The sequence below is a fragment of the Micrasema longulum genome, unplaced genomic scaffold (genome assembly GCF_059751315.1).
Source record: "Micrasema longulum isolate JH-2025_06_02 unplaced genomic scaffold, ASM5975131v1 h1tg001381l, whole genome shotgun sequence".
NCBI lineage: Eukaryota > Metazoa > Arthropoda > Insecta > Trichoptera > Brachycentridae > Micrasema > Micrasema longulum.
This window is the reverse complement of record NW_028278567.1, coordinates 235,924-263,821: the sequence shown is the minus strand read 5'-3', so window position 1 is coordinate 263,821 and position 27,898 is coordinate 235,924. Positions and strand designations below refer to the sequence as shown.

Here is a 27,898-nt window from a genome sequence, read left to right as displayed (position 1 = left end):
TTGGAAGATTTTCTCACACCGACTCGCGCAATATTGTTCTAAATTGAGCTACGCAAGTTGCACCCGTATTAGAAATCACTAATACAATTACAAACTAGGCTGATTATGGACTAATGATATAAATATAGTATAATTTAGACTAATTCACTACTTATATGTACAAGAGTGGAAATATTTACAGGAACGCGAATAGAGTTATGGGCGGGTTAAATGAGGCCGCGTTTTTTCTTGTAATCTTCGAGGTTCAACGCGCGTTTGGGTCCCGTGTCCTTGGCCTTTGGGTGGAGGGGCTTCGGTAATACGGAGACGGCGTTGACTGAAAAAATTACGCATGTTTAGGTTGACAATAAACATAAATTTATTTTTTTTAAATTTATTTATTTTTATTTAATGCACAAAATACACAAATTTACATAGACACAATTATATGTTTTTTTTGTCCCGACTTGTTAGAAAATTCCGTGTTAAGTCGGGACTCTTCGATATATAAATCAAAAATATTTGTTTACATATTAAAACAATATACAGGTAATCAAAACAATATGCAAAATAATCAGAATAATATACAAAATAATAATAGAAAAATATAATTGAAGTGGATAAAAGCCAAAAAGGGTGAAAAAGTATTAGGGAAAATTAGAAGTGATTAAAAGTAAAGTCGTCGGCCTAAAAGTGGTCGGCCTCGCGGTGTAACGGTCAGCGCATTAGCCTGCCATGCAAGAGGTCTTAGGTTCGATTCCCGACATGGACTGGTACCTGAAGCGTAAGACTGATCATCTTATCTCCATGTAACAAAAATGATCAAGATACGCTGCGATTGGTGTACCGATGCAGTGCCTTATGCACCATTAGGTGCGGAAATGGAATGAAAGATGATGATGATGATGAAAAGTAAAGTAGGCGGGGAGCAGAAAAGTTATGAAATGTTGGAGCTGGAAAATGACGAGAGTAGAAAATGATGAAGTGCTGGAGTTGGAAAGTGGTATAATGAGGTGCAATTGGAAAATGATATAGTGAGCTGGGGTTGGAAAGTGATATAGTGAGCTAGGGTTGGAAAGTGATATAATCACTGCAAAAAAGGCGCCTTACATGTGATTTAATTTTTCTTTTCAAAATTCTAAATAATATAGTTGATTCGCCGTATCTTTTACAAAATATTGGTTTCCGTTGTCCTCTTTGCTATACCAGATTAAATTCCCCTTTTTATGCACCAACTTGTAAAAACAATTATATGCATAATTTATGAAAACTTAATTGGTCTTTTTATGTTAAAAAATTGTTGTTTTTAATACTTATTATGTATGACTGTATGTTTTCTGAATAAAATAAAATAAAGTAGAAAAATGATGAAGTACAGGAATGGAAAAGTGATATAGAGTAGAGAAATAATGAAATGCTGGAGTTGGGAAGTGATCATGTGTTGAAGTATCGGATAGAGGAGAAATACTCACTGGGTTGAGGAACTTCTAGATCGATATTGATATCGAAGTCATGGAGGGAGTACAGGTTGTTCTCCTGAGATCTGTGCTTGTCCTTCTGGGCCGTGTCTTCTTTTTGCTAGAAAATAATGCAATTATTTCATTATCAGTGTTGGCACATTTTGCTACTTTCAACAGTCATCATTTTGTATCATAAGACGGCAGATTAGCGGTCTTAGCTAAACGACCATTTATCAACAAAAAAAAACCGACAGGGACACGCCAATGTTTTTTTAAAAAATTTTTTTTAAAAAAAGAAATATTTGCGTTTTTATGATTTACCCAAATATTTAATTTTGAGGGCCATTTTCAACTCTCAGTTGTAAATAACTCACTATTAGAAAATGGAATCGAGTTGGGGTAGAGTGGGATTCGAACCACGGACCTTTGGTCGGTGAGTCCGAGACACTAGCCACAGGACCACAACCCGATCAATGTTGGATACCTATCTATCTCTATGGGAGCCGTCTGTCTTAGAAAGACGATGGTGATAGATCACTTAATTTGACGACTAGGAAAAACAGTTTTTCGGTGACTGTATAGTCCTATACGGGACCAGCAGTCGGCCACATCTCTCACGCTTCCAGGTTGTGGGGGGCTGCAGTGCCTTCCTCGCAGTCTTTTAAGCCTCAGACTTTCCAGCCGGAGGTCGTCGTGCGCCGCTTTTCCCTCCTTTACGGCTCCTCTCCAAAAATCTCTATCCCTGGCGAGATCTTCCCAATGATCAGCGTCAATGGAAAAAGTCTTCATGTCGCGTTTACAGACATCTTTTAATCGCAGTCACTGACCACCGTGGGATCTTTTGGCATCACAAAGCTCTCTGGTTACGCGTGAATGTTTACTGCCATTTATATGTTTTGGTTGTCGACTTTTCCTCGAGAAGTAGGAACCTGAGCATCCTGGCAGTACCTACCGCATTGCAACAATTCACAAATTCCATATTTAAATAAAACTGACATCTGTATTTTTCTTCAAACAAATGAATATGTCTTCTGTGATCCGCATGAAAAACTAACACAAAATAATATTTGTACCGCTATCTTGCTTTATAAAGTTACCGCTAAAGTGTCAGAATTATTATCGTCACCGCATCCAATATCCAAAAATACTGAGGCACAAAGCAGAATAAGAAAGAACTCAATATCCGCATCATTCCCGCATTTATTATCTGGTGGAGCGAGGGGGAACACTTCAAAACGGGTGAGTCGATTTTCATTATATATTAAGTGGCAGTAAACGTCCTTAGTAACGTGTGTGTTGGCTGACCATCTTGGATCAGTTCGTGCGCTCTCTAAGCTATCGAGGAATCAACTTTTGCGCCTCTCTCTCGCGTCACCACTCTCCGTACATAATATCTTTTGGTATTCGGCCATCTTCCATTCGACTCACAAGACCGAGCCATCGCAGGCGGCTTTCTTTTAAGATCGCTAATGCCGAAGACATCCGAGTGCGGGTTAATACATTTGCGATGCCTATAATGTGGAACCTAGTGCCATAATCCAAGGAAGAAATACGAGAATATGTTTGTATGAAAAGAAGCCAGACCTGGCTGATCCTGAATTTTTATACCGGCACAATAAACTATTCTTTTTAGTAGGTATAAATCAGATGTGTGCATTTACATAACTGGTATGTGGTCTGTGACCTACCTGCATCTGTTTAGCCTCATGCGCGACCTCCCTGACCACGTCCTGCGCCCGCGTCTCCTCCAGCAGTTCCATGGCAGCGAAGGACTTGAAGTTCATGACGGGCTTGGTGGAGCGCCGGGTGAAGGGGTCGTCCACCTTCTTGCCCTTGTTGGCTCGGAGCTGCGAAATAAAACCAGGTAGAGAGGCAGGCGGAAAGTTCTGGGTATCTCATGTGATGCGGGTATGTATATTTATCCATTTTATTTTGAATCTTAAAATAGTGCACACATAAATATTGGAGTGGTCCTTAAATCAGGTTTAAAAAAAATCTTAATTTTATTTAGGTCACCCTGTAATTTTGATCTACTCTGTGAAAACGAATTAAAGTTTTTTTTTTGGAATTTTAAAAGTAAATTTTAGGGGTTGCTACAACAACATTTTTTAAAGAAAACAGGTAGGATAAATAATTAAGGCCCTTGCAAAGCAAATTACGTTTAATAAACATGTAAATCGTATTTACAAGAATTACAGTAAAACCTCATTTTTACATTCCTCAATTTTACGTTTTCCTGCTTTTTCAGCCGAAATGTTCAGGACCCATTTTTCTCATAAATTCTGATACAAATATTCCCCCCAATTAACGTTTTTTTACATTTTTCATCACCTCGGTTTTACGTTTAAAATTTTTCGGAATTCATTTGATGTGTCAAAAAAGCTAAAATTATGTCGTAATAATGGTACCGCGCGCCACCACGTATGCCACGTGAATGAAGATTAAAAACAGGTAAACAACTAATAAAGGATAAATTATTGTCTTAACCTAAATTCCAAGCAGGTGCAGTATAATTGACCTTTTTGTTTAAGTGTCTTAGAAAGATACGCAGTTGACAAACACTTGAGAACAATTAAGTTTTAATATAAATAAATTGCGATGTTGAAAACATAATAATAGAAATATTTAAAGTTATAAAAAGATGGTTTAAAAAGTTGTCAAAAACGAGTGAAACAATTTAGCAGCGATCTATATGACAGTTGTTTTAAGTGATGCCATAGAAAAAAAAGTGATATCGTATAAATAAAATTTCCCAACATTTGGGGAAAAAATATTGTATGTTATTTTATGCAAATTCAAAATTTTATTTTCGTTATTTTTTTTTACACGTAAAATAATTTTAACATGCTGTTTTTGTCAATCAAATAAAAAAACAGATTACATAATACTGTCTGAAAAAATGCAAAATGTAAAAATATTTTTAGTGAAATCATTGAAAATAGTCAAATAAATATTAACGATCCCCAATTATCACCTTTTTTACAAGTTTTCTGGAAGTATGTACACCATGGTGTAGCAAATCAATTTTATTTTTATGTAATTCCTATTTTTTCCATACATTTTTAATTTCCTCACTTTTCTTTGAGGAAAATCTCAGTTTTACACTTTTTTTCCTTGCTCCCTTGAAAACCTTAAAAAGGGGGTTTTACTGTATTTGGATGATTCGCCTCTGACACACAGACATTATCTGCCCACCGCCAAACAGCAACATAGAATGACAAGATGCACCGGGTGCCTACCTCCTCCATGATGGCCTTCTCCGCGGACTCCACGTTGAGCTTCCTGTTGCGGTTGTTGATGTAGGAGATGCTCTGTATGGTGGAGGTGCGAACCTTGTCCAGGTGGTTGGCTCGCTCCTCCAGCTCCTGGATCTTCTGCGTCAGATCGTTGCCGATGGTTTCGTCGCCCCTGAGAACACGCACATACACAATCGTGACATTGGTGAGAGCATTGAGATGATAATAATCTAATCGGACATTATTAATCTAGTCATGACTCCAAGAAAAAACTCAGCGATTTCTAATTTTATTGAATTTATTACATTACATTCTGCGAAACACAAGATCAACGTCTTGCAGTACATTAACATCGTCCCTACCATGGAGATATGAAGAACAAAGGAACGTGGCCCATAAAGAGACCACAGGGCGCAGTCAACGCCCAGTCCAGTTAAGTTCAATCCAGTTCAGTAAAACAGTCCAGTTCAAACAGTCACTCAGTTCCAGCATGTAGTCCAAGTGCAGTTACTTCAACATCTCATCGCCGTAACACTCGCGCGACACAATTTATTATTTATTCGCCATGTAATAAATACGCATTTAACAGCAACCTTGGGTCTTCTGTCAATCTCTAACTGTGGTAGGAGCTCTACCAACCTTCAGCAACCTAATCCTACAAATTTATAAAATGACTATAATGGACATAGGCTGTTGTGATACAAGTCAATACAGTTTTTGCTACCATTTGTGTTTGTGATATGGTCATGAAGATGAATGATAATATCCGAGAAAGATCCTACATAAAATTTGCCAAACACGCAAAAGTAGTAGAGTAAATAAAATAAAAATTGTGATATTTGAAAGCAGTTGAGTTGAATTCAATTAAAATCGATTTTTGTCCATTTTTTTTTATCTGAGTAATACCGATAACACTATATTTAACGGTTTTTGAGTATGTAGAGGAAGTGTTTTCACGGACTGGATTGGAGAGAGTATGGAGAGAGAAGCATGAGGCGTGCGTACCTCAGCACTGCAGCATCCCGGTCCTTCATGAGTTGCGTCTTCTTCATGGCGTAGTTGGTCGGGTGCGCCCGGAAACGATCCTTCTCCTGTATAATTTTCTCCACATCCTCTTCCTGCGGAAACAGGTAAGCTTATATAAGTGTCAGCCAAACATAAAGAAAAAAACCATACAAAAAAATACAAAACATTTTGCCCCACGTTGGGCGCCAGTGTTCTTCTTTCATTGAATAGCCGCCACTGCTGTTGTTATAAATCATCATCATCATCATTCCCTTTCCGCACCTAATGGTGCATAGGGCTCTGCAGTGATGCACCAATCGCAGTGTATCTTGATAAAAAAAATTGTTGATGGAGGTAAGATGATCAGTCTTAGCTTTATGTACTCAACTAGGGTAATATTCTGGTGTAAAACCACCCTTTTGAATAATATTTCATATCAACCATGTCGGAAAACGAACTCAAGACCTCTTGCATAGTAGGCAAATGCACTGACCACTACACCACGAGGCTGACGGTGTTATTATAATGTTGACAAATACTTAACACCATGAATTCCTTGAAGAGTAAATCACTCCGATATCGGTGAGGTTTTTTCAAAATTACTAGGATCAATGCCTTTTGTGCTATTGCTGCTGAAGCCAGGGTGGTTTTGGTACAAAAAGTGCTCTTTTTTATTATGAACCAATTAGCGACGAATGGCGATATAACTAATAACTCACCTTGAACTCGTAGGAGAGAGCCTCCTTGATGTCGCGGACCTTGGTGGCCACGTGCTCCAGGGAGGGGAGGGCCCGCTCGGCGGACACGCAGGCGTCCTTCCACTTGGTAAACTCCGTGTCGGAAAAGTCCTAGAAAATTGCTTTTATTTACACGCGGGAGAGTGAAAAGGATTAGTGGCTACCTTCATTGTAACTATGAATAATGATTTTTGGTATATACAACAACAACAAACTATTACGCCGTTTCTCCGTAAGGGTAAGCAGAGAGGATAGAACGCCACATCACTTTATCTTTGCATACAGATCTCGCTTCCTCTACATTCATACATCTTTTCATGCACGCGGGCCGATTATTCCGACTATTGACATGTCCATCTTCAAGTATTTGTTGGATTTGGTCATGCCATGTCTTTCTCGGTCTTCCTCTATTTCTGCATCCATCAACATTCGCATTGTAAATATTCTTAGCTGTTCTTTCGCTGTCCATTCGTTCTACATGTCCAAACCAGCGCGGAGCTCCTTCTGATCGCGGCAAAACTGTTCCACACTTTTAGGACTTAATATTATTTAGATAGTGTTTGTAATCGGCCCAAATGACGCATAAGGATGCTGACCTGGTTAGAGATGAACTCCAGACGGAAGACTCTGTCCTGAGCCCCGTGTCGCAGCTTCAGTCCCTTGTTGGTCCGGGTGCTCCCGAGCACGTACACCTTGGCAGTCTCGCACACCTCCACGATCTCCGCTACCTACACACGGAAGACATAGTATGTTTGAAAAAATTACATTCAACAAAACACGCACCACGTTGGGCGCCATTGTAACACATAGGTCTCCACTACCTACACACGGAAGACATAGTATGTATGAAAAAATTACATTCAACAAAACACGCCCCACATTGGGCGCCATTGTAACGCATAGGTCTCCGCTACCAACACACAGTAGACATAGTATGTATGAAAAAATTACATTCAACAAAACACGCCCCACGTTGGGCGCCATTGTAACACATAGGTCTCCGCTACCTACACACGGTAGACATAGTATGTATGAAAAAAATACATTCAACAAAACACGCCCCACGTTGGGCGCCATTGTAACACATAGGTCTCCGCTACACACGGTAGACATAGTATGTATGAAAAAAATTCATTCAACAAAACACGCACCACGTTGGGTGCCATTGTAAGGTGTGCTAGCCTTCCCTACCCATGTAGATGATCCTATGAGCATTATCCCAACTGAACACAGGACTTTAAGTCACACGGAGTTGGGACTTATGTCTCAAAAAATGTGTAATAAACGAAATATTCTAGTGTGTAAAACACATTTTTAAATAGATGTTTCGTGTCAACCATGCCGGGAATCGAACCCGAGACCTGTCGCGTGGTAGGCAAACGTGCGGACCACTACACCACGAGGCCGACGATATTATTAATTACAAATTTCGTATTTTTCGGACAGTAAGATTAACTTTTGAACTCTGAAAACTCGACCAAAAATTTGTGTCCATGACGGAAATTTTATGTACTGTACTGTTAGTATTGCAGAATATAATGAATTGTATTCAATATAAAATGACGACTCGCTTCATCGGTAGTTGGTCTATATTTCAGGTGAAATAATTGCACATGTGCGACATCGATCAATGAACTATGAACCCCGCACATTTTTAGGGCATAATTTAGTCAAACTTTTTTGTAAAAACAATCTGTTTTTTCATCGTTCTGTAAAAATAACAACTTACTTAAGGGACAAAATGAATTTTAAACTCACCCGGTAGACAGGTTTCTCATTGTTGTTCCCGATGGATATTCGGACGAAGCAGCCGTTGGCCACTCGGCTGAAGAACGGTAGGTTCAGGAATCTCTCAATCTTGAACCTGAAAAACAAATTGATATTTTAAAAATATTTTTTGTTTAAAACTATTTTTGTACAGACTAGGTGCAATGAGGAATTCCAGCCCAACCCGGAATTAAATTTTAAAAATGTTTTCGTGTACACGTGAATATTTAAAAATTTTGGAGTAGGATGAAATGCACGCAAAAATAAATAAAAAATGTTAAAAATAGTATTCATTTTAAAATCGTAAATAATGACGTCACTCCTTATATCGACGTATAGTATTTCCGGTTTCCGCTTTAAAGCCCCCACCTTGTAAGAAACATTTTGACCATAGAAAAAAAAGAGTATAATTTTCATTATACTCTTTTTTCAACCAGAGATTATGTCAACTTTCTAGGTTTTTCTAAATCGAAACGTTCGTAAAAACAACCATAACATTTAAATGAGCAAATTACGATCAACTAAATGAAGTAATCAAAGCAATATTCCATAGATTCTTGTCAGTTTTGTTATTGGGTGGGGAAATACAACTTACCGCGGTCAGTGAAAGTAAGAACGCCAACCGTTTCATAACATCACTACTGAAAAGTGACACACTGATTACAGTCATTTGGCGCGGTATTTGATAAATGTAACTTTAAAAAATCATATCTTTGTAAATAACGCACAAAAATACCGCAAGACAAAAAAAATTACGAGTTTACCTGCTACCGCGCCCCTTGACTTTACTGAACACTTTTTCTAAGAAATCCTTTATCGATACCTCTTTCTTTTGTTTAATAAATTAAGGACACTATGTGTCACCTTTCTACAATATTTACATTTTAAAATGTCTCAACAGTCTTGTTTTACCCGCGTTTGAGTGAACATAACACAACAATCATGGAAAGTGCAAAGCAAATGTCGATTGCGATAAAATCCAAAATAATCACATTGTCGCAAGAAAACATATCTAATTGTGAAATATCTCGTCGAGTTGGGTATTCAGAAGGTGCAGTGAGGTTTTTATTTAAAAAAATCCAAGAAACTGGATCCATAGAACGGAAAAAAGGAAGCGGACGGGGGCGCGTGACATCTGCCCGAGATGATCGCTTAATAAAAAAAATTGTTATGCGCGATCGATTTTTAACGGCACCTGAAATACACGCAGAGGTGCAGTCTACCAGCACATCAACATTTTCAGTAAAAACAGTGTCCAGGCGGCTGTTGGAGCATGGTTTCCAAGCACGGAGTCCCGCAAAGAAACCATTACTCACGGACAAAATGAAGAAGGCTAGACTGGATTGGGCGAAAGAGCACCAGAATTGGACCTTGGAGGATTGGCAAAATGTTGTTTTCTCTGATGAATCAAAATTCAACCTTTTTGGTCCAGACGGCAGAAAGATAGTTCGACGAAAACGTGGGGAAAGATATCATCCGTCGTGCGTCACTCGAACCGTTAAACATTCACCCTACGTGATGATTTGGGGGTGCATGACAGCATACGGTTTAGGACCTCTAAATTTTGTACAGGGTACGATGAATGCCATTCAGTACAAAAAAGTGTTAAAAAAACATATTATTCCAACAATCGAGGACATTACGCAGTATACCGCGGACCCAATTTTTCAGGACGATTCTGCGCCGTGCCATAGAGCCCGCACTGTGAGTACAAATATATATATTTTTAAATGCATTTTGTGACCACATGATAAATAATTTATTGTTTTTTTATAGATCAATGAATTCAAGGAGAAAATTGGCTTAAAATCGTTGACGTGGCCCGGGAATAGCCCTGATTTGAACCCGATAGAAAATTTATGGGCGATTATGAAAAAAAAAGTCGGGAAAAAAAAATCAAAAAACATTGAGGAATTAAAAAAAAACTTAATTCAAGTTTGGGAAGAAGAAATAACATCAGAAATTTTAGATTCGCTTTACGCTTCTCTAAATAATAGAATTTTACATGTTATAAAAAATAAAGGTGAATTCACTAAGTACTAAATATTTTTAAATGTTATAAATATGTTTAAATGTAAAATACTTTAATTTAAAATAAAGCGAAAAGAACCTACTTCTTAAATATGAATTAAAAAATAACATGTCTTTTATTATTCCATCACAAACACTCGACCATAAATGGACCGTTATGGGTCTCTAAGGTTCGGGTAATCTGATACCTGATATATAATGGCAATTTCTAAGTACAATTCATGAGTAAGATTTTTTATTTTAACCTTGAAATAACGAGTAGTCATCACATATGTCAAACAATATAAAAAAAACTAATTAAATATCAAGAATAATTCATTATATGTCAATTTTAGTTTTTTTTGAGAACTCGTAAATTTATTTGTCTTGCGGTGTATATTTTTGTGCGTTATTTACAAAAATATATATATATATATATATTTTTGCTTAGTTAAATAGTACGCTAATAGAAGGAAAAAAATAGAAAACAGTGGAATTCCTCATTAGCGGGTACTTTGCAATGGGCTATGGATAACTTATAGAATAATAGAAATTCTTACTAACAGTGTGAGGTTATAAGCCAACTATTGTCTTCTCCCTCCGCATGATCTCGCTCAAGCCACGGTTTCACAACATTTACTATTTTTCATACAAAGCTCGTGCAAAATAAGATGCACAGTGACGATGAGTACTTGCGTAAACTGACAAGACAAGAAGTTTGTCCGCTAGAGAGAGTATTGGATAAAAAATATGTTCAGTAGAACTCCATTTATCCGAACTTCAGTCATCCGGATTCTCAAATATCCTGATCGTTAATTGTGAAATAAAGGATAAGTTTTTAATTTTAATTAAATTGTGCAATTGCTAACTTTTTTGATTTGGTTCCAATTCGCAGTACAATTTCAAAAGCAATTAAAATCTTGCGCTCATTAATACTGTATACTTAACAATATTCAGAGTGTGTCCAAATGTTCGTAGACAAAAGAGTGGATTTCAACCCTTAGGTAGCTATCAAGATTAACCATTATAGTGCCGACGAGCGCCATCGCGCTCGTGTGCACACAAGTTTTAAGTGCCACAAGTGCGGTGGCGCTCGCGAAATCAGTTGCTGTTTAGCGCGCGGCAAGGAAGGTCGCATCGTTATTTTTTCAACTTTCTTCGTATATCATAAGGTTCAAATTATTATATTATTAAATGTTATTAAATATTTGTATATAACCACTTACCAACTTTTCTATGTCTACTGGTTTCGAGACGTACCCGTCTCTTCGTCAGGACACCAATTAAACCAACTTGTGACGGTTGTTCTGTACTTATGCACATACTAACTGTCCTCGCTTCGTGGCCGACTAAATAACAAGAAAATGAGAGATGAACAGGCCAGACAGATATAAAATATAACAAAGCTTACCTGCTGAGACGTATCTTGCTGAGTTCCTCCTTGGTGGTGATGTTGGTGGGCTTGCGGGAGCTGGCGCTGGCTCCGCGGGGCCGCTGGGAGCCGACCGACTTCTTGTCGCTCTCCGAGTCGGACGACGAGCGGGAGCTGTCCGAGGAACGCTGTCTCCCTGTGGACACAATACCGCGCGGAGTTGAAGCGGATAAACACCAATCTTTCTCATCCACGGTCATCCATATAAAGGACAGGAAGCGTGGACAGCTCGACAGACCACGTCCTCCATACATTTTTGATCAGGCGCCATCAGATTTCCATCTGTTAGGGCCATCCGTACCCGTCCGGAATGGAATACATACCCTTGTTAAAAGATGGATCAAGGCTGTGAAACTTTACAGAGATTATATTGAAAAGTGGAAATTGTCAATAGTGTGGTTTTGTGGAATTAATCTTCTTCTTTTCCACATCCGCTCCTAAGTGGAGCATGTGGACATCACCATTTGCCTCCAGGAGCATTTTTGCCTCTTCCCACGTCAATCCAGCAACCCTTAGTTCCGCCAAATAAAGTCGAAAGATCGTCATCGACGGCCTTCCAGGACGGCGTGAACTCGCAGGCGCAGGTTTAAAGAAGAGGCAACTCGGGTTTAGGTTCTCCCGAGGCATGCGCAGCACGTGTCCGAGCCAGATCCACCGCCGCATCTTCAAAACGCTTGTTATAGGAGGCTGCTGCGTCCGTTCTCGGACTTCAATGTCAGTTATAAAATCGAACCACCTTATACCTAATATTCTTCTCAAGCACTTACTCTCAAAACTCCGAAGTTTGGTGTTTTGAGCTTTGGTAAGGTGCCAAGATTCGCACCCATATAGGAGTACTGGCATTATACAAGAGTTGAATAATCGGCATTTCGTTTTGACCGAGTATAGACTAGAGTTCCAGACAATACGCATCATGTTAAAAGTTGCTCCAGCAATTCCTAGGCGGGTTGCGAGCTCTTTGTGCTGCGCTTCCATCCTCAGTTATGTTAACTCACAAGCTGTCAACTTTGTCAATCCTCCGTCCATTATTATAGAGAGGCTGATCAGGATCAAGACAGGGTCTTTTTTTAATTAATGTTAAAACCCAGACGAAGTTGTGAAGTTGAGTTTTCCTGCAGTGTGTCTTACAATTTCCTGAAAATCGCCAACAGATTTTCCAAAAAGAACTGCATCGTCTGCATACTCCAAGTCGCACAACTTTAGCGGGGAGTTTACTTCTATTCTATTCTGTAATATATATTTTCTTTACTAACTTTGTATACTATGTGGAAATCTGTTATTAGTTCTGAGTTTATACACTATATCTGCTTGTTTACTAAAAATATGTAGAACTGTTGATTTCCCTAATAAAATAAAATTAAAATAACAATACCTCGATCAGGTGGTATTGATTTGCATAAGATAAAATCCATCAGTGTGATAAATAAGAACGGTGCAAGGACACAGCCTTGCCTCACTCCAGTGGAGACCCCGAACCGATCAGTCAAAGAGCTACCGATTTTCACACGACAATGTATTGTTTATTGTCACTGCATTGCTCATTGTTTGTGAACCATAATAATAAATAAATACACGCGAGAATCATACCTTGAGACTTGTTATCATCAGATTCAGAGCCAGAGTCGTCGGAGTAGATATCGGAAGCCTTCAACTTGACGCTCTGCTTGTTGGACCCTCCGATTATGTCCTCTCCTTCATTGTCCTGAACAATACAACCGTCCACATATTATTACACGCAATTTATGTAAACGGCGAGACATCCTGAATGGATGATGATAAATCAAATGAAAGTACGACTGAATGTGAAATCGCTGTTGACGGGGTTATACCGAAACAGGAAGACAAATTCGTGTGTCTGCGAAGCATGTTTACTAGGGATGGAAAGATTGAGAAAAGATATTGAAAGGAGGGAGAGTGCAGTTAACCACCTTGGCAAATTGATGTTTGTCGCAGGAGGCAAAATTAGAATTTCACAATGGAATCCTGGTGCCGGCTCTTATGTACGGGAGAGAACTTTGGAATTGGAAAAATGAGGATGAAAGTAGGCTGAGTGCTGCCAAATGATTAAAAAATACTCTAGGTAAAAATGACCTGACTTTTTCAAATGTAGGTCAAACCTCAAGGGTGTTATTTTTTTATGCTATTGCATACGATAATCTTCTCTAAACAGATCAGGATGGCCCAGGATCGAGTAGTTTGAATTAGGATCGCCAACCTCCGATTTGAGCGGTGCTGAAGGAAAATTGGAAAGATTACCTGCTCCTGCCTCTGCCTTTCCTCCTCCTTCCGCTGGTTGTCCTGCTCGCGACGCTGCTTGCCCTCCCGCTTGGCCTTGAGGGCGGCCATCGCGTTCACCCGCTTGTCATCCACCGTCCTCTTGCGCTCCTTCGGCCGCTCCTTGTCCCCTACAGACACAACGCACCATGACACAACGCACCATGACACAACGCACCATGACACAAACGGACTGGGCACTTGCTACTCCCGGAAAGAAATTTAGACAAATGGAAATCGAATATATTTTTATTTTGTTTTTAAAGGAAAAAGAGAAATACAGTAAAACCCCCTTTTTAAGTTTTTCAAGGTAGCAAATGTTATGGGGAAAAACATCCTTTTAAATAAATATTTCATATCAACCATGTCGGGAATCGAACCCGAGACCTCTTGCATGGTAGGCAAACGCGCTTACCATTACACCACGAGGCCGACATAGTGTACATATACTTCCAAAAAAGTTGTGAAAACGGCGATAATTGGGGATTGTTTATACTTTTTTGACTATTTTCGATGATTTCACAAACAATATTTTTATATTTTTGTATCTGTTTTTTTATTTAATTCATGTTAAAATTTTATTTATACGGTATGACTTTTTTTTCTATGGCATCACTTAAAACAACTGTCATATAGATCGCTGCAAAATTGTTTCACACTTTAATGACAACTTTTTAAACCATCTTTTTTATAACTTTAAATATTTATATTGTTATGTTTTAATACTGACGGCCTCGTGGTGTAATGGTCAGCGCGTATGCCTACCATGCAAATGGTCTCTGGTTCGATTTCCGACATGGTTGATATGAAATATTCATTTTAAAGGATGTTTTCACACTAAAAATATTTCATAGTCCCTGGACTGGTACCTGGAGCGTAAGACTGATCATCTTACCTTCATGTAACAAAAATAATCAAGATACGCTGCGATTGGTGTACCAATGCAGTGCCCTATGCACCATTAGGTGCGGAAAGGGATTGATGATGATGATATGTTTTAAACATCGCCATTTATTGATATGAAAACTTTATTGTAACTAAACCTTTGTCAACTACGTATAATGATTTGTACAAGTCAATATGACGTTTTTGTTAAAATGAAAACTAAAACTAACCCTAAAGGAAGACGCTTTTCAACAAAAAGGTTAATTGAATGAGGTCTGCTTTGAATTTAGGTTAAGACAATAATTTATCCTTTATTAGTTGTTTACCTGTTTTCATTCTACATCCGCGTGGCACACGCGGTGACGCGCGGACTGCGGCACCATTAAGACGACATAATTTTGGCTTTTTGGACACATCAAATGAATTCCGAAAAAATTTAAACGTAAAGCCAGGGTGATGAAAAATGTAAAAAACGTTAATTGGGGGAATATTTGTATGAGAATGAAAGAAGAAAAATGAGTCCATACGAGTGACTCTATAAGGTTATTACTCTAAGGATAAAACATTAAAAAGCAGCTAAAAGTAGTATGTTAAAAATAAATGTATTACATTTCTTTCTGGGAATATGAAAAATTCACAGCTAAATACAAAATCATATAATTTTCATGCAAGTACAAAAACATAAATATTTAAAAAAGGAATGAAAAGATGAAACAAAATATAAAAAGAATGTTAAATGAGCGCTGTAAACAGAAATATAAAAGTTAGTGATGAGAAATCATAACAAAAAGCGGATGAGGGCGTTGTCAATACTGTTACTGTTAACATCGCCAACTGAAAATTGAAAATAAAATGCTATGGAAAGAAGAGGTTATGTAAGGTTAGGTTAGGTTAGGTTAGGTTAGGTTAGGCGAGCGCCAGGTTCTAGAAAAGCACAGGAGGTTAGGAGAGAAAAGCGTGTAAGTTCAGATTAAAACGTGCTAGATAGAGCAAAATAATTCCCTCTGGGTTGGGTGAGGTTAGGTCGATCTAGATGCCCTGCGGGGTCATGTCAGGTTAGGTTAGGATGAGGGCAAACAGAATGACATGAGAAGGAAAGTGAGAGTACGCTGCGGGTAGTTTCCTCTGGGTTGGGTGGGGTTAGGTTACCGGTGGTGTCGTCCATGTCGCGCTGCACGGCTGACAGGTACCCCCCTCCGCCTCCCGCGCCGCTGCCCGCCTTCTGCTCCTCCTTGGCCTTGTTGGCTTCGCTAAGGCCTAGAAATGGGGACTCGGTTTATTGGTTACACATTCCACGCCCGCCTTTGCCATTTTAGCGGAGAGAACACATTGAAGTCTGGGTATTGGCAGGGCTCGTGACCCGTCGTTGACTGGTTTAAGTGGCCGCGTAACACATTATGTACCATTTACCATTCTGACCATGTTCGAACATCCATATTCCTTAATCTCTTGAACTTGAAGATCAACAGATAGATGAATTGAAAGAAGACATTAGGTGTTTGTTGTGTCCGTTTTTTTTCTTCCTAATTTAAAAATGAGTACCAAAAGTGAAGCTTTATAAGATGTTGTGTTTGCTTTTACATTACATGTATTAATTTTTTTATTACGAGCCTTCAAAATGGAATGTCAAGACACCTTCTGTTCACATTCAATCAAGGGAGTAAAGCTGGCGAAGATTCTCACATTATTTACGCAGTATACGGTGAAGACACTACACATTACTTACTAATTTGTTATATTTTAATTTGGAAAAAAACTGACACAAATCATCTGATAGATGTTAAAACTAACTGAGATGGATATGTTCTCATTATCACTGTGGCTGCATTGTCTGTGTGGCATGTGATGTTAACGACCTTATTTCCCTTAGTAGTTTCACCACTTTCTTCATTTTTAAAAGCATTTTTTTTATATATATTTATTCTGCTTGTGTAAGAAAGGTTTTTTAGCGTATATATTGTGCTATATTTAGTTATAAAGGTGCTAAACTTGCTTTGTTTCTTTGTTGTTCTCAATATGTGTGTATTTTAAAAAAAAAATTTGAAGCACTAACTTTGTGGTTATTCATTATAATAAAATAAGTAAAACAACTTTTTTTTTGACCACTAATTTTTATTTTTCACCGACCGGTTTCAAAGCAAACAAGCTTCTTCGTCGTTGTTTACGTAACTAATGAATTGATTCTTTTTTTTATATATTTTTATTTTTATTTTTAGTGTAGTATTTAGTGAACATGATAGAAAAAAAAATTAAAAAAAAGGAATCAATTCATTAGTTACATAAACCTTGAAGAAGAAGCTTGTTTGCTTTGAAACCGGTCAGTGAAAAATAAAAATTAGTGGTTAAAAACAAAGTTGTTTTATTAAATTTTGTATTATTTGTGTCCCGAATTGAGTTGCTGTAACTCCTGGGAATGTAATTCAATGTATTATACCCATACTTAGTGGTATATGATTTATAAAGAAAAATAAATTTAAAATTTAAAAAAACACAGGAAGAATGGTGAATGTTACGGGTGTGAAAAGGGCCACTTAAACCAGCCAATAAGAGGTCATAAGCCGTGTAGATGCCAAGACTTTGATATTTCTTCTCTAAAATGTTCTTTATCTCCTTTGTAAAATATTAATTTAATATTATTAAAAGTATTGTTTGGACCGGAGAGTTTGTAAATATACATATTTTTTTGATTTCCAAGATCCTAGATTGTTAGCACTGCAACGTTGGCGAACGGCGCAATAACCCAGTGAATATAAACGCGCCATGGAGTTTGACTGACGCACTATCAAAATCATAAAAAAATGCAATGAACAGTGCAATTCGCCCGCGCCTTTCCGCCGACGGCCTCCTGGTCGCGTCCTGAAAGCAGAGTCACGCACACGCGCACGGGCACTCACCCTCGCTGTTGTCTTCGCTGTCGGCCCGGGCGGGCGGGGGCGCCTCGGACTGGTGGGGGGACGCGGGGCGGGGGCGGGCGGGACGGGGAGTCCCCTTCTTGCGGCGGGCCAGTCGCAGCTTGCGCTCTATCTCCCACCTGAACGAACAAAATGAACATGTCTTTGAACAATATTGTTCTGACCCGGGAGCCGCCCTATTGTCCACGCGTAAACAGAAATTTGTAGGAGATATCTATCGAAATAGAGTAGTATTTAATGATGAAAGGGAAACAGAAAAATTCCAGATTGAAGAAAAGAAACACGATTATACTGCGAAACTTGTGAAAGTAGGCCTTGAACTTAAACTTAGGCCATTCTATTCCTTAAACCTAATATTTCCATTTTGGGGGTTATTCTTAATGAGTTGTGGGGGTCTTAATCCATGATCGATGAAACACACACGTGCAATCATTTTATCTGAAATATAGAACAACCGCCGATAAAGAAAGTAATCATTTTATATTGAACTAGCGGACCCGACAGACGTTGTCCTGCCCGAACGTTGACTTGCCAGCTATTAGTTTGGAAAAAGACTTTCCATTGATAAGTAGGTACCTAGGTAATTGTTTATAATTGAATTCCAAAACTAAAAATTAAAACATTCAAATATTGAATTTAAAAAGGTACCTAGGTACTTTTTTACGGTTGGATTCCAAAACATAAAATAAATATTTTTTAAATACAGAATTGTTTTTGCAAATGTCAAACTCTGCTTCTTTTGACAACAGGGGCGCACTTTATTTTGGATTGCGATTTTCAAACACGCATTGAATGTCAGTTATTTTAGTATTACAATATTATTTTAGTATTTAGTATCCAGTAAAAAGAAATAAATGGGTAGGAATTTAAGGAAATAATCTGATTGAGATCCACAAAAAAAGAAAGCTGTTTGTAAAAATTCAAATACTGACTTTATTATTTAAAAAATAACATCTTCCCAATTTTTTGGTATGTGCATTCTTGTTGAATGCAACCCTGGTAGGTAGGCCGATGAATAAAACTTTAATGCTATTTTATTTTTTTTACAGATCATATTGAAGATTTTAAGATCTACAAACATGCGCAGCGCAAAGCTCATTATGTGCAAAAAAAAACGCACATAAATCGGTTAAGCCATTTAGGAGGCGTTGACTTACACCACACATACAGGATAATTTTATATTTAAAGATACAATACATTATATTCTGTAAAACCATCAGAGTTGGTTGAGCCACATTTACTATATGTATTGTGTATTGCACATTTACTAGATTGCTACATACAGAACCCTAGTTTGAATGTTGCGATTATCCTACTGTGGGTACAATATTTTTCTCTCCGGCCCAATAACAACTAAACTGTCATCGAATGTGCATGTGATCTTGGTATTCTCAGCACGATCGCTAACAAGTTATTTTAGCTATCAACAAGTCAGTCTAATCCGATGTGTCGTATTATCGCATGAATCAAGAAACGGACAAATGACACTTGTGATCGGCACTTGTCGGGAATCTGATCTGAAAGAGCCTGCCGCAAGAGAAGTTCAAACATAAAGGTTGGGAGGATTCCATTACAAGGTAGGTAATTGCATTAATTTGTATTGGGGTTCAGCGGCAAAGTAAATGAAGATAACGCAATTGCAATGACAAAATCCGCAAACCAGCAAAACCTGCAAAATTCAAGCGTCTTATCTGCTATCTGGCGAGTGGCGCAATCAAGTATTGCACATAAAACGTCCATCTACATAAGAGCAACGTCCTGCAATACATTAATGACATGGAGCCATGGAGAATAAAGGAATGTGGCCAATAAAGAGACCACAGGGCGTGGTAACGCCCGGTCAGCTAAGCAAGTCAGCCTAAAGAGCATGTAGTCCAAGTGCAACCAGTTTAACTCCTCATCGCCGATACTCTCGTGATAATCTCCAACCGGGGTATGAGCTTAAACCCTCAACCATCTAAAAATCCTACAGAGTTGTAAATAATCGGGGTTGTAAACTCGAATGGCTAGTATATCGGTTTACCTTGTCTTCATGAGTTCCCGGCGTTCTATCCTCTTGAAGATCTCCTGTTCTCTCTCCTTCTCAGACATTCCCGCCAGCCGGGCTCGGTCCTCGCTGTCTCCCATGAGATTCTCGTCATAGCTGAAATATTTATTTATTTGTGTAAATAAACACGGTTGAATATTCATATGAAAAAGCGGACAGAAAACTTTACATATAAAGTTAATTGTGAATATGAGCCCATGGCGGGTGAAATAAACTAACTGACAAAATGGTCTTTTAATTTTATTCAAATAAGCTTTGTACCTATATTTTTTTACTCTGGACATTTTTAATAAACATCAATGTCATGAACATAAAGAACCAGAGATGCGATTCTGAACGCTCTCGCATAATTTACATACTAATTACGCGCTAGCAAAGCGTTCCCTACCCCCGCAAGAGTATTCAGAATACCAGTTCAGGAAAAAAAGGTTTTCAGATTATACGGTTACAGAAATGTAATATAAGCAATTTGTTTACTTCATATTTTATTAATTTATTTATTCATATTTTTTCCATTAAAAAATATGATTGATTATAAAAATAATGTGACAATACAATTACACAATATACTCTTTTTTAAAAATATTTTTAGATTTGAGAATAGACAAAGAAGACTAACTTAATAAACAGAGATAATTAACAAAATGTTCTGACAGTTTTAAACACTGCGTATTTATGTTAATAATTAATTTATGTATATCTATATTATTTATACTACACAACGCTCATTATAATATGCATATGTATATTTTGTCTGTGTCCAGGCAAACGTAGAATACAGTTCTGTATGAGAAATAGAACCAGAACCCTGGACGCGCAGTTACCACTTTGAATTTAATTTGAGACAATAATTTACCCTTGTTTTAACTACTCCGTTTTTATTTTTCAGTTTGGGGACATGTGGCAGCACGCGGCTTGGCGTTTTTTGACACATCTAACGAGTTTTGAAAAATTTTCAACGTAAAACCGGGGTGATGAAAAACGCAAACTGTGAAATACTGTCCAGCAAAAAAAAGTTTTTGCTAATTATTAGTAGCATATAAAATATTTTCAAATTTGTAATATTGAATTCCCTGCAAAAACGGTCATTCCATTGGCCACGCCCCCAATACGTCACGATTCATGTTTATTTGTTCCTGACCATTGAAATTAGTTTAGAACATCGTCACGAATCTTGACGTCACAACTATCAAGGCCAAACATGTCACGTTTTTCGAGTGACGTTTTTTTGAAAAATTTGTTTTTCAAATTTATATATGAAAACATTTCTCCACAATATCCGTATTGATTTTGAAAATACAATTAATTATTCTAAAGCCATTTCATATATTTTTATCAGTATTCGTAGTATGTTATATTTGCCTATTGGGCGGAATATTTGAATGAAAAAAAATGGGACCTGAACATTTCAGCATACAAAACTTTAAAAATTAAAAATTGAGCAATGTAAAAACTTAAAATTGAGAAATATAAAAACGAAGTTTTACTGTATACGATTTATGCCACTTTTTATAAAAACTTTACCTGAGAGTAGCGGAGTGAAATACACACTCCCAGGCTTCTGGTTCTATTTTCAAAACAGAAATTTGTTCTTAATAATTGAATAAGTGTTTGTACGAGATATATTACTACTGGGAATCCAATCTTCATAGACACCAGTCCTGTTATCTCGATATAATGTGGCACATGTTGCCGTCGCGACCGCCACGTCGGTTGTTGCGGCCGTGACAGAGCAAATATAGTATGAGGGAGGCGGGCGATGACGGGAAGGAGCTGTTAGTACGTGGTGAAGGCGCGAGGCGCACAGGACGAACGGTGAAGGCGGGTTAGTGATGAGGTGATGAAGTGTTAGTCGACGATGATGATGATTTGTTAGTGGGACGGATGATGAAAGGTTTAATGGTATGCTTTGATATGTGCCATTAAAAAAAATATATATATTTTTAGGTGCTTACATATGAAATTGCTATTTTTAACAATTTGTTCATTCAAATGACAGAGATAGATGCTATTTTGAACAGTTAAGAATATTCAAACATAATCTCAAATACAGAAAGAAAAAAACAACATGTTACAACAGAGATGAATAACATTTTAGAGAAGGGAATTTAGAAGTCTATGCATCCACAAGGCTTATGACCTGTCATTGGTTGATTTAAGTGGCCACTTTACACACTGTGTAACATCCGCCATTCTGCCTATATTTGAACATCATTCCTTCGATTCTTCCATCTGTTGACATTTGTTAAGTTAAAGAGCTGAAACCTTTATTGTTGCGTGTGAGATTAATATGATTGAATTATTTCACCCACAGACTGGGCAACGCCGGAATTTCAAAAAAATAAATTATACTTCTTGGACCAGGTGAATTTATCAACAATATTTTGAGTTTGTCCAAATTTTTGTAGACGAGGACTGGATTCGGCCCCCTAGGGAGCTGTCAATATCAACATATTACAACATAGATGATATGAACATTTTAGAGAAGGGAATGTAGAAGTCTAGGCATCCACAGGGCTTATGGCCTGTCATTGGCCAATCCTTGTAGGTGAATGAATGTTAATGAATCCAGTCCTGGTCTACAAAAATTTGGACAAACTCAAAATATTGTTGACAGAAAAAAACTTAAAACGGTCGCAAACCCTGTAAATGCCTAGACATCCAAATTTTACTTATTTATTTTTATTTCACATAAAACATTATATTTTTTTTCTTTTCTTTATGAACACCTCACTGGGCATAACCCATGTTGTGTCATTCATTTTCAGCATTTTTATTTTATATTCTAATACATGATAAATACAATATATAACACTGTTTTGATATTGTATTATCTTCTCTAAAACGTTCTTCATTTCCATTATGATATATTAGGTGCATAATTCGTAGCATCTTCACCGTACACTGCACAAACATCGCTAGCAGCTTTGGCAGCTTCATTCTTCGATTGAACGCTAGCAGAAAGAGGTGTCGAAAATGCTCACATTCATCTACTTGACATTTCGTTTTAAAGGCTTGTAATCGAATAAAATAATATGATAAAGTAAAAGCGAATACAATATCAGAAAAAAACAGACAACTTATGCTAACACCCAATACATTAATTTGAAGTCAATACATCGTTGGTTAATATTACGTATTTTCGGTTCCCTGGCATCTGTTTCATTACATAAAAATAATATTACCCATCGTTGAACTCAGAGTCGTCGGTGTCGAAGCCGCTACTTTCGGAGCCGTGGCCCGATGCCGCAGACTTCTTATCCCCTTCGTCGTCCGAGGAGTTAGAAGACACTTCACCTGGACACAAAAAAGTCACAACTGTAAATTGTCTTCTTCTTTTCCACATCCGCTCCTAAGTGGAACATGTGGACATCATCGGGTGCCTCCGGGAGACCCTAACGCCCCCACTATTTTGCGCCACAATTACTTATCCCCATCAGCAGGCCCAATGAGGAATTCCACTGTTTTCTAATTATTATTTTTTCTGTTAGCGTACTATTTAACTAAGCAAATTTTTTTTTTTTGAGTGTTATTTACAAAGATATGATTTTTTAAAGTTACATTTATCAAATACCGCGCCAAATGACTTTGATTAAAGTCAATGTGTCACATTTCAGTAGTGACGTCATAAAACGGTTGGCGTTCTTACTTTCACTGACCTGACAAGAATCTATGGAATATTGCTTTGATTACTTCATTTGGTTGATTGTAATTTGCTCATTTCTATGTTATGGTTGTTTTTACGAACGTTTCGATTTAGAAAAACCTAGAAAGTTGACATAATCTCCGGTTGAAATGTCAAATTATACAAATTATACTCTTTTTTTTCTATGGTCAAAACGTTCCTTACAAGGTGCGGGGGCTTTAAAGCGGAAACCGGAAATACTACACGTAGATATAAGGAGTGACGTCATTATTTATGATTTTAAAATGAATACTATTTTTAACATTTTTTATTTATTTTTGCATGCGTTTTTGAGATATTTCATTCTACTCCGAAATTTTTAAATTTTCACGTGTACACGGAAACATTTTTAAATTTTAATTCCGGGTTGTGCTGGAATTCCTCATTACAGTACAGAACTCCCGGCTTGAGAAAAACCACGGTAAATATTTTAGTTCTCGCTGGGAATCGGAACCCGGATCCATACGTGGGTCAAGCATCTTAGCTATTGCAGCATGGAGGTTGGGGGTTTTTAGCACTTACTAAAAATATTTGTTTAGGATGCGGAGATGGTCTTACCTTCTTCTGGCTCCGAGCCGGGCTCCTCGTCTCTGTCCTTGCTGTCCTTGCTGGACTTGCCGCCTCGCCCCCCCGAGCCCGCGCTGTCCGTGGACTTCTTGCGAGGGATCTTCCCGGGCTTGCTTTTGGCTGAAGAAAAACAACATTCAAGCATCAATTTTATGTTGCCCTAGTAAAAATCAACTCGGTTATAATAATGGCCGCTGTATTATGGCGCATAAGGCACTACATTATTAAACCGAATTCATGATAGTTGGATCATCTGTTACATGAAGATGAGGCGATCAGTCCTTCAGATGCCAGGTCAAGAACAATGCAACCGTAATGATAAAACATTGTCGTATATGTACAGTAAACCCCAGTATACGTACACTCGTATAAGGTTTTTTTATTCAATCTGTTGATTTGTTTTATTACTTTTTTTTTTTTTAATGTATTTTTGCACCACAACAGGCCAGGAGGCCCAATTACAGTGGTGAATTACATCACAGGACACCCAGGCTTGTGAAAAATCACATTTTAATTTTTGTGTTCTCACCGGGAATCGAACCCGGAACCTTCCGTGCGTGAGTCAAGCGTCTTGACCAGGAGGTCGCTGATAATTTTCAAATTTTAGTGAAGTTAAAGAGGTGAAATCTTTATTGTTGTGAAGAGATTCATTTGATCAAATTATTTCACGCCTGAAATTTTTTTTTTAAATTTTCAAACTTCCCTTGGACCAGTTGGTTTGATTACAATATTCTGTCTAATAACATTTGAACAAACTCAAAATATTGTAACAAGAACGGCGCTAGTAGTATACCTTCTGGAGGCGGACTGGCCGGATCCTCTCCATCGTCGGAGCCGTCGGAGTCCGACTCCTCGGCTGGCTTCTGTTGGCGCCGCCCACGCGGAGAAACCTCTCCCGGTTTCTTCTTCTTCTTGGCCAAGTTCAGGAATTGCTGTTGAAACAGAGATATGATCAATTCGCTATCATCACCTTTTTATTGTGTTTAATAAAGCATGTTTCAAAATTATCTAAAATGTTTCCCTCGGCGTTTTGTGTAATTTTTGACAATATTTTTGTTCGGTATGTCCGAGAAGTAGCTCATTATAACAATTGTATGGAGAAAACCATGAACTAAAATGACAACTAATGTTTCCTCGGACATGTGGCCGACAGGCTGCTCGCTTATTCCTGGAACTGCTGTAACCGAGGGATGGTGCGTACTGTTTCGATGACTCGGTGTCCATTTAAGTCTGAATTGTTACGTTCTATGATAGGTACGCAATATTCCAGCTCATATTTTTTTTTGGAAGACTGTCAAGAATAATCTCAGGAAGCTGGCTAAGTACATGAGCTGTTCCAAGGGACCATAAATAAATACTTTACTAGGAATAGTAAATAAATCATCATCATCATTCCCTTTCCGCGCCAAATGGTGCATAGGGCACTGGATTAGTACACCAATCGCAGCAGATCGGGTTGTGGTCCTGCGGCTAGTGTCTCAGACTCACGGACTAAAGTTCCGTGGTTCGAATCGCACTCTACCCCAACTTGATTCCCATTTTCTAATAGTGAGTTATTTACAACTCGTTGAAAATGGCCCTCAAAATTAAATGTTTGGGTAAATCATAAGAATGCATATATTTCTTTTTTTTTTTTTTTTAAATATCTCGATCAATTTTGTTACATGAAGGAGAGGTGATCAGTCTTACGCTTCAGGTACTAGTCCAGGGACTATGCAATATTCTAGTGTGACACCCTTTAAAATATTTCATGTCAACCATGTCGGGAATTGAACCCGAGACCTCTCGCATGGTAGGCAAACATGCTGACCATTACACCACGAGACCGACAGTAAATACTTCAAAATACAATTTTTGATGCTTTTTACAGCCCTCGACTTTCGAACATTCAACATTCGCACATATGAAGCAATTATGTGCGGAAGTCGAGGACCTACTGTAATTGCTCATAATTCACAATTTATTTTCAGAATGAGGTAAAGATCAAAAAGGGCGTAAGACAGGGTGACACGATATCTCCAAAACTTTTTACATTCATCTTAGAAGACGTTTTCAAGATGCTAAATTGGAATAAAAATAGATGGCAAGTATCTAAATCACCTCCGTTTTGCAGAAGATATAGTAATAATAAGCGAAGAGGTAAATGAACTGAAATCTATGGTAAAAGAATTATACGAAGCCTCTAGAAAGATCGGTCTGGAAATGAGTAAAGACAAAACCAAGAATTTGAGTCCAATACCTAGCAAACTATGTACCGGAAGTAAAACTATCGGTGCTGTTGAAGAGTACATTTACCTTGGGCAGAAAATCAAATTGGGAAAATTTAATCTAACTGCGGAACTGCCTAGACGAATCGGATAATTTGGGCTGCGTTTGGAAAGCTGAAACACGTTTTCAGAAATAAGGAAATCCCAAATAATCCGAAGGCCAACGTCTACAACTCTCGTGTTCTGCCGGTGGCAACATACGGTCTCGAAACAGTGTCCCTCACTAATAGAAGTGTTCACAAAATTAAGTGCACTCAGCGGTCTATGGAAAGACAAATGTAGGGCGTTTCCTTAAGACACCGAATAAGGAATGAGGAGATAAGACGCCGTACAAAGGTGACCGATATCGCAGAAAGAGTGGGAAGACAAAAATGGCAGCGGGCGGGTCATGTGGCGAGACAAGGAGTCGGTAGGCGGACCCCCGGAATACTAAACTGGAGACCCTACGAAAGTAAAAGGAAAGTGGGGAGACCGCAGAGGAGATGGACTGACGACGTCGTCGAACTCGTGAGCCATGGATGGAAACAGAGTGCCCAGGACAGATAAACAGGGAAAAATTTGGAAGAGGCCGCCATCCAGCAGTGGAGAGAAAAGGGCCGATAAGAAGAAGAAGAAGAACGAGGTAAATATTTATGCGAAATAATTGTATAATGATAATATATGGATAAAGGTTTGCCTGCCAACTATCGATGAATATAAATAATCATTCAAGGATGTGAGAGACGTATACAAAACTAATTCAGGTTTTTGTTCTAATGTTTTGACTTTAATTTAGGCATTTTAACCGTTTAGGAAGCCATATTAACTGCGAATATTAACTTATTATACGAGCGAAAAACCCCATTAGATCATGTAACTGTAATAAAAAAGGACTGGAATTCCATATTTCCGTTAAACTAAAACTAACCTCAAAACAAGTCGGACATAAACAAAATACGAAACGGAGACAAGTTAAACGCAACCAACTCTACTGAAAGATTGATGAATTTCGATGCGGCGAATAATCTCATCTTCTCGGCGTTATTTGTACATAGTCCGGATAGGACCCATGTGACGACTGCGTTGTTATGCTAAAAATTGCGTAGAAAAACACGGGGCAAAAGCGTCCATGACACACAAGTTAAGTCGTAAATTTAAACGGGAAAAATGAATTCATGCTAGTTTCTTACCGCGTCCAGATCCGAACAATCGCTGCTGGAATCCGAGTCGATGAGTGCCTTTCTCTTCGCCATTGCGAGCGGCTGAGAAATCCTAAATTTTACCAAGAATTAGAGCGCACAACAAAATTCACTCCACGGACATTCGCAAATTCTCAGAGATCAAAAACGAAAACGAAAATTTAAGATGCCGCTTGTGTTGCCAGTTGCTACTTAAAGTTTAACACTCTATGTTTAGCGAGAAGCGAGAAAAAAATGGTGAGCTTCAGTAGTGCTATTCTGAACTGCACTCGTGGCCGTCGAAAACACTTTTATCTCGCGTTTATCACTGAACATTCAAAATACGGGAGTTTAAAGTGTTTTCTACGGCCATGAGAGCGTCCGGAATATCACCCTAGATGTGCTTAGAAAAAAATGCCAACCGTTTTCTGTTATTATTTGGTTCGCAAAATAGATGATAATACACACTGGCTTTTT

General features: G+C 38.1%; 1 protein-coding gene across 1 annotated transcript; it reads right to left on the bottom strand.

The window, feature by feature from the left end:
- On the bottom strand, window positions 1-27,622 carry Rtf1 (RNA polymerase-associated protein Rtf1). The gene is made up of 18 exons (XM_088235490.1): window positions 27,434-27,622; window positions 24,791-24,929; window positions 23,989-24,117; window positions 22,931-23,042; window positions 19,722-19,841; window positions 17,680-17,816; window positions 15,935-16,042; window positions 13,883-14,031; window positions 13,214-13,328; window positions 11,606-11,762; window positions 8,176-8,281; window positions 7,014-7,145; window positions 6,400-6,528; window positions 5,681-5,793; window positions 4,679-4,847; window positions 3,128-3,286; window positions 1,452-1,557; window positions 1-316 (listed from the first exon to the last, which is right to left on the bottom strand). The coding sequence occupies exons 1-18, from the start codon at window positions 27,494-27,496 to the stop codon at window positions 207-209; spliced, it is 2,253 nt and encodes a 750-aa protein (XP_088091616.1). The 5' UTR covers window positions 27,497-27,622; the 3' UTR covers window positions 1-206.
- Between the last annotated feature and the right edge of the window lie 276 nt (window positions 27,623-27,898).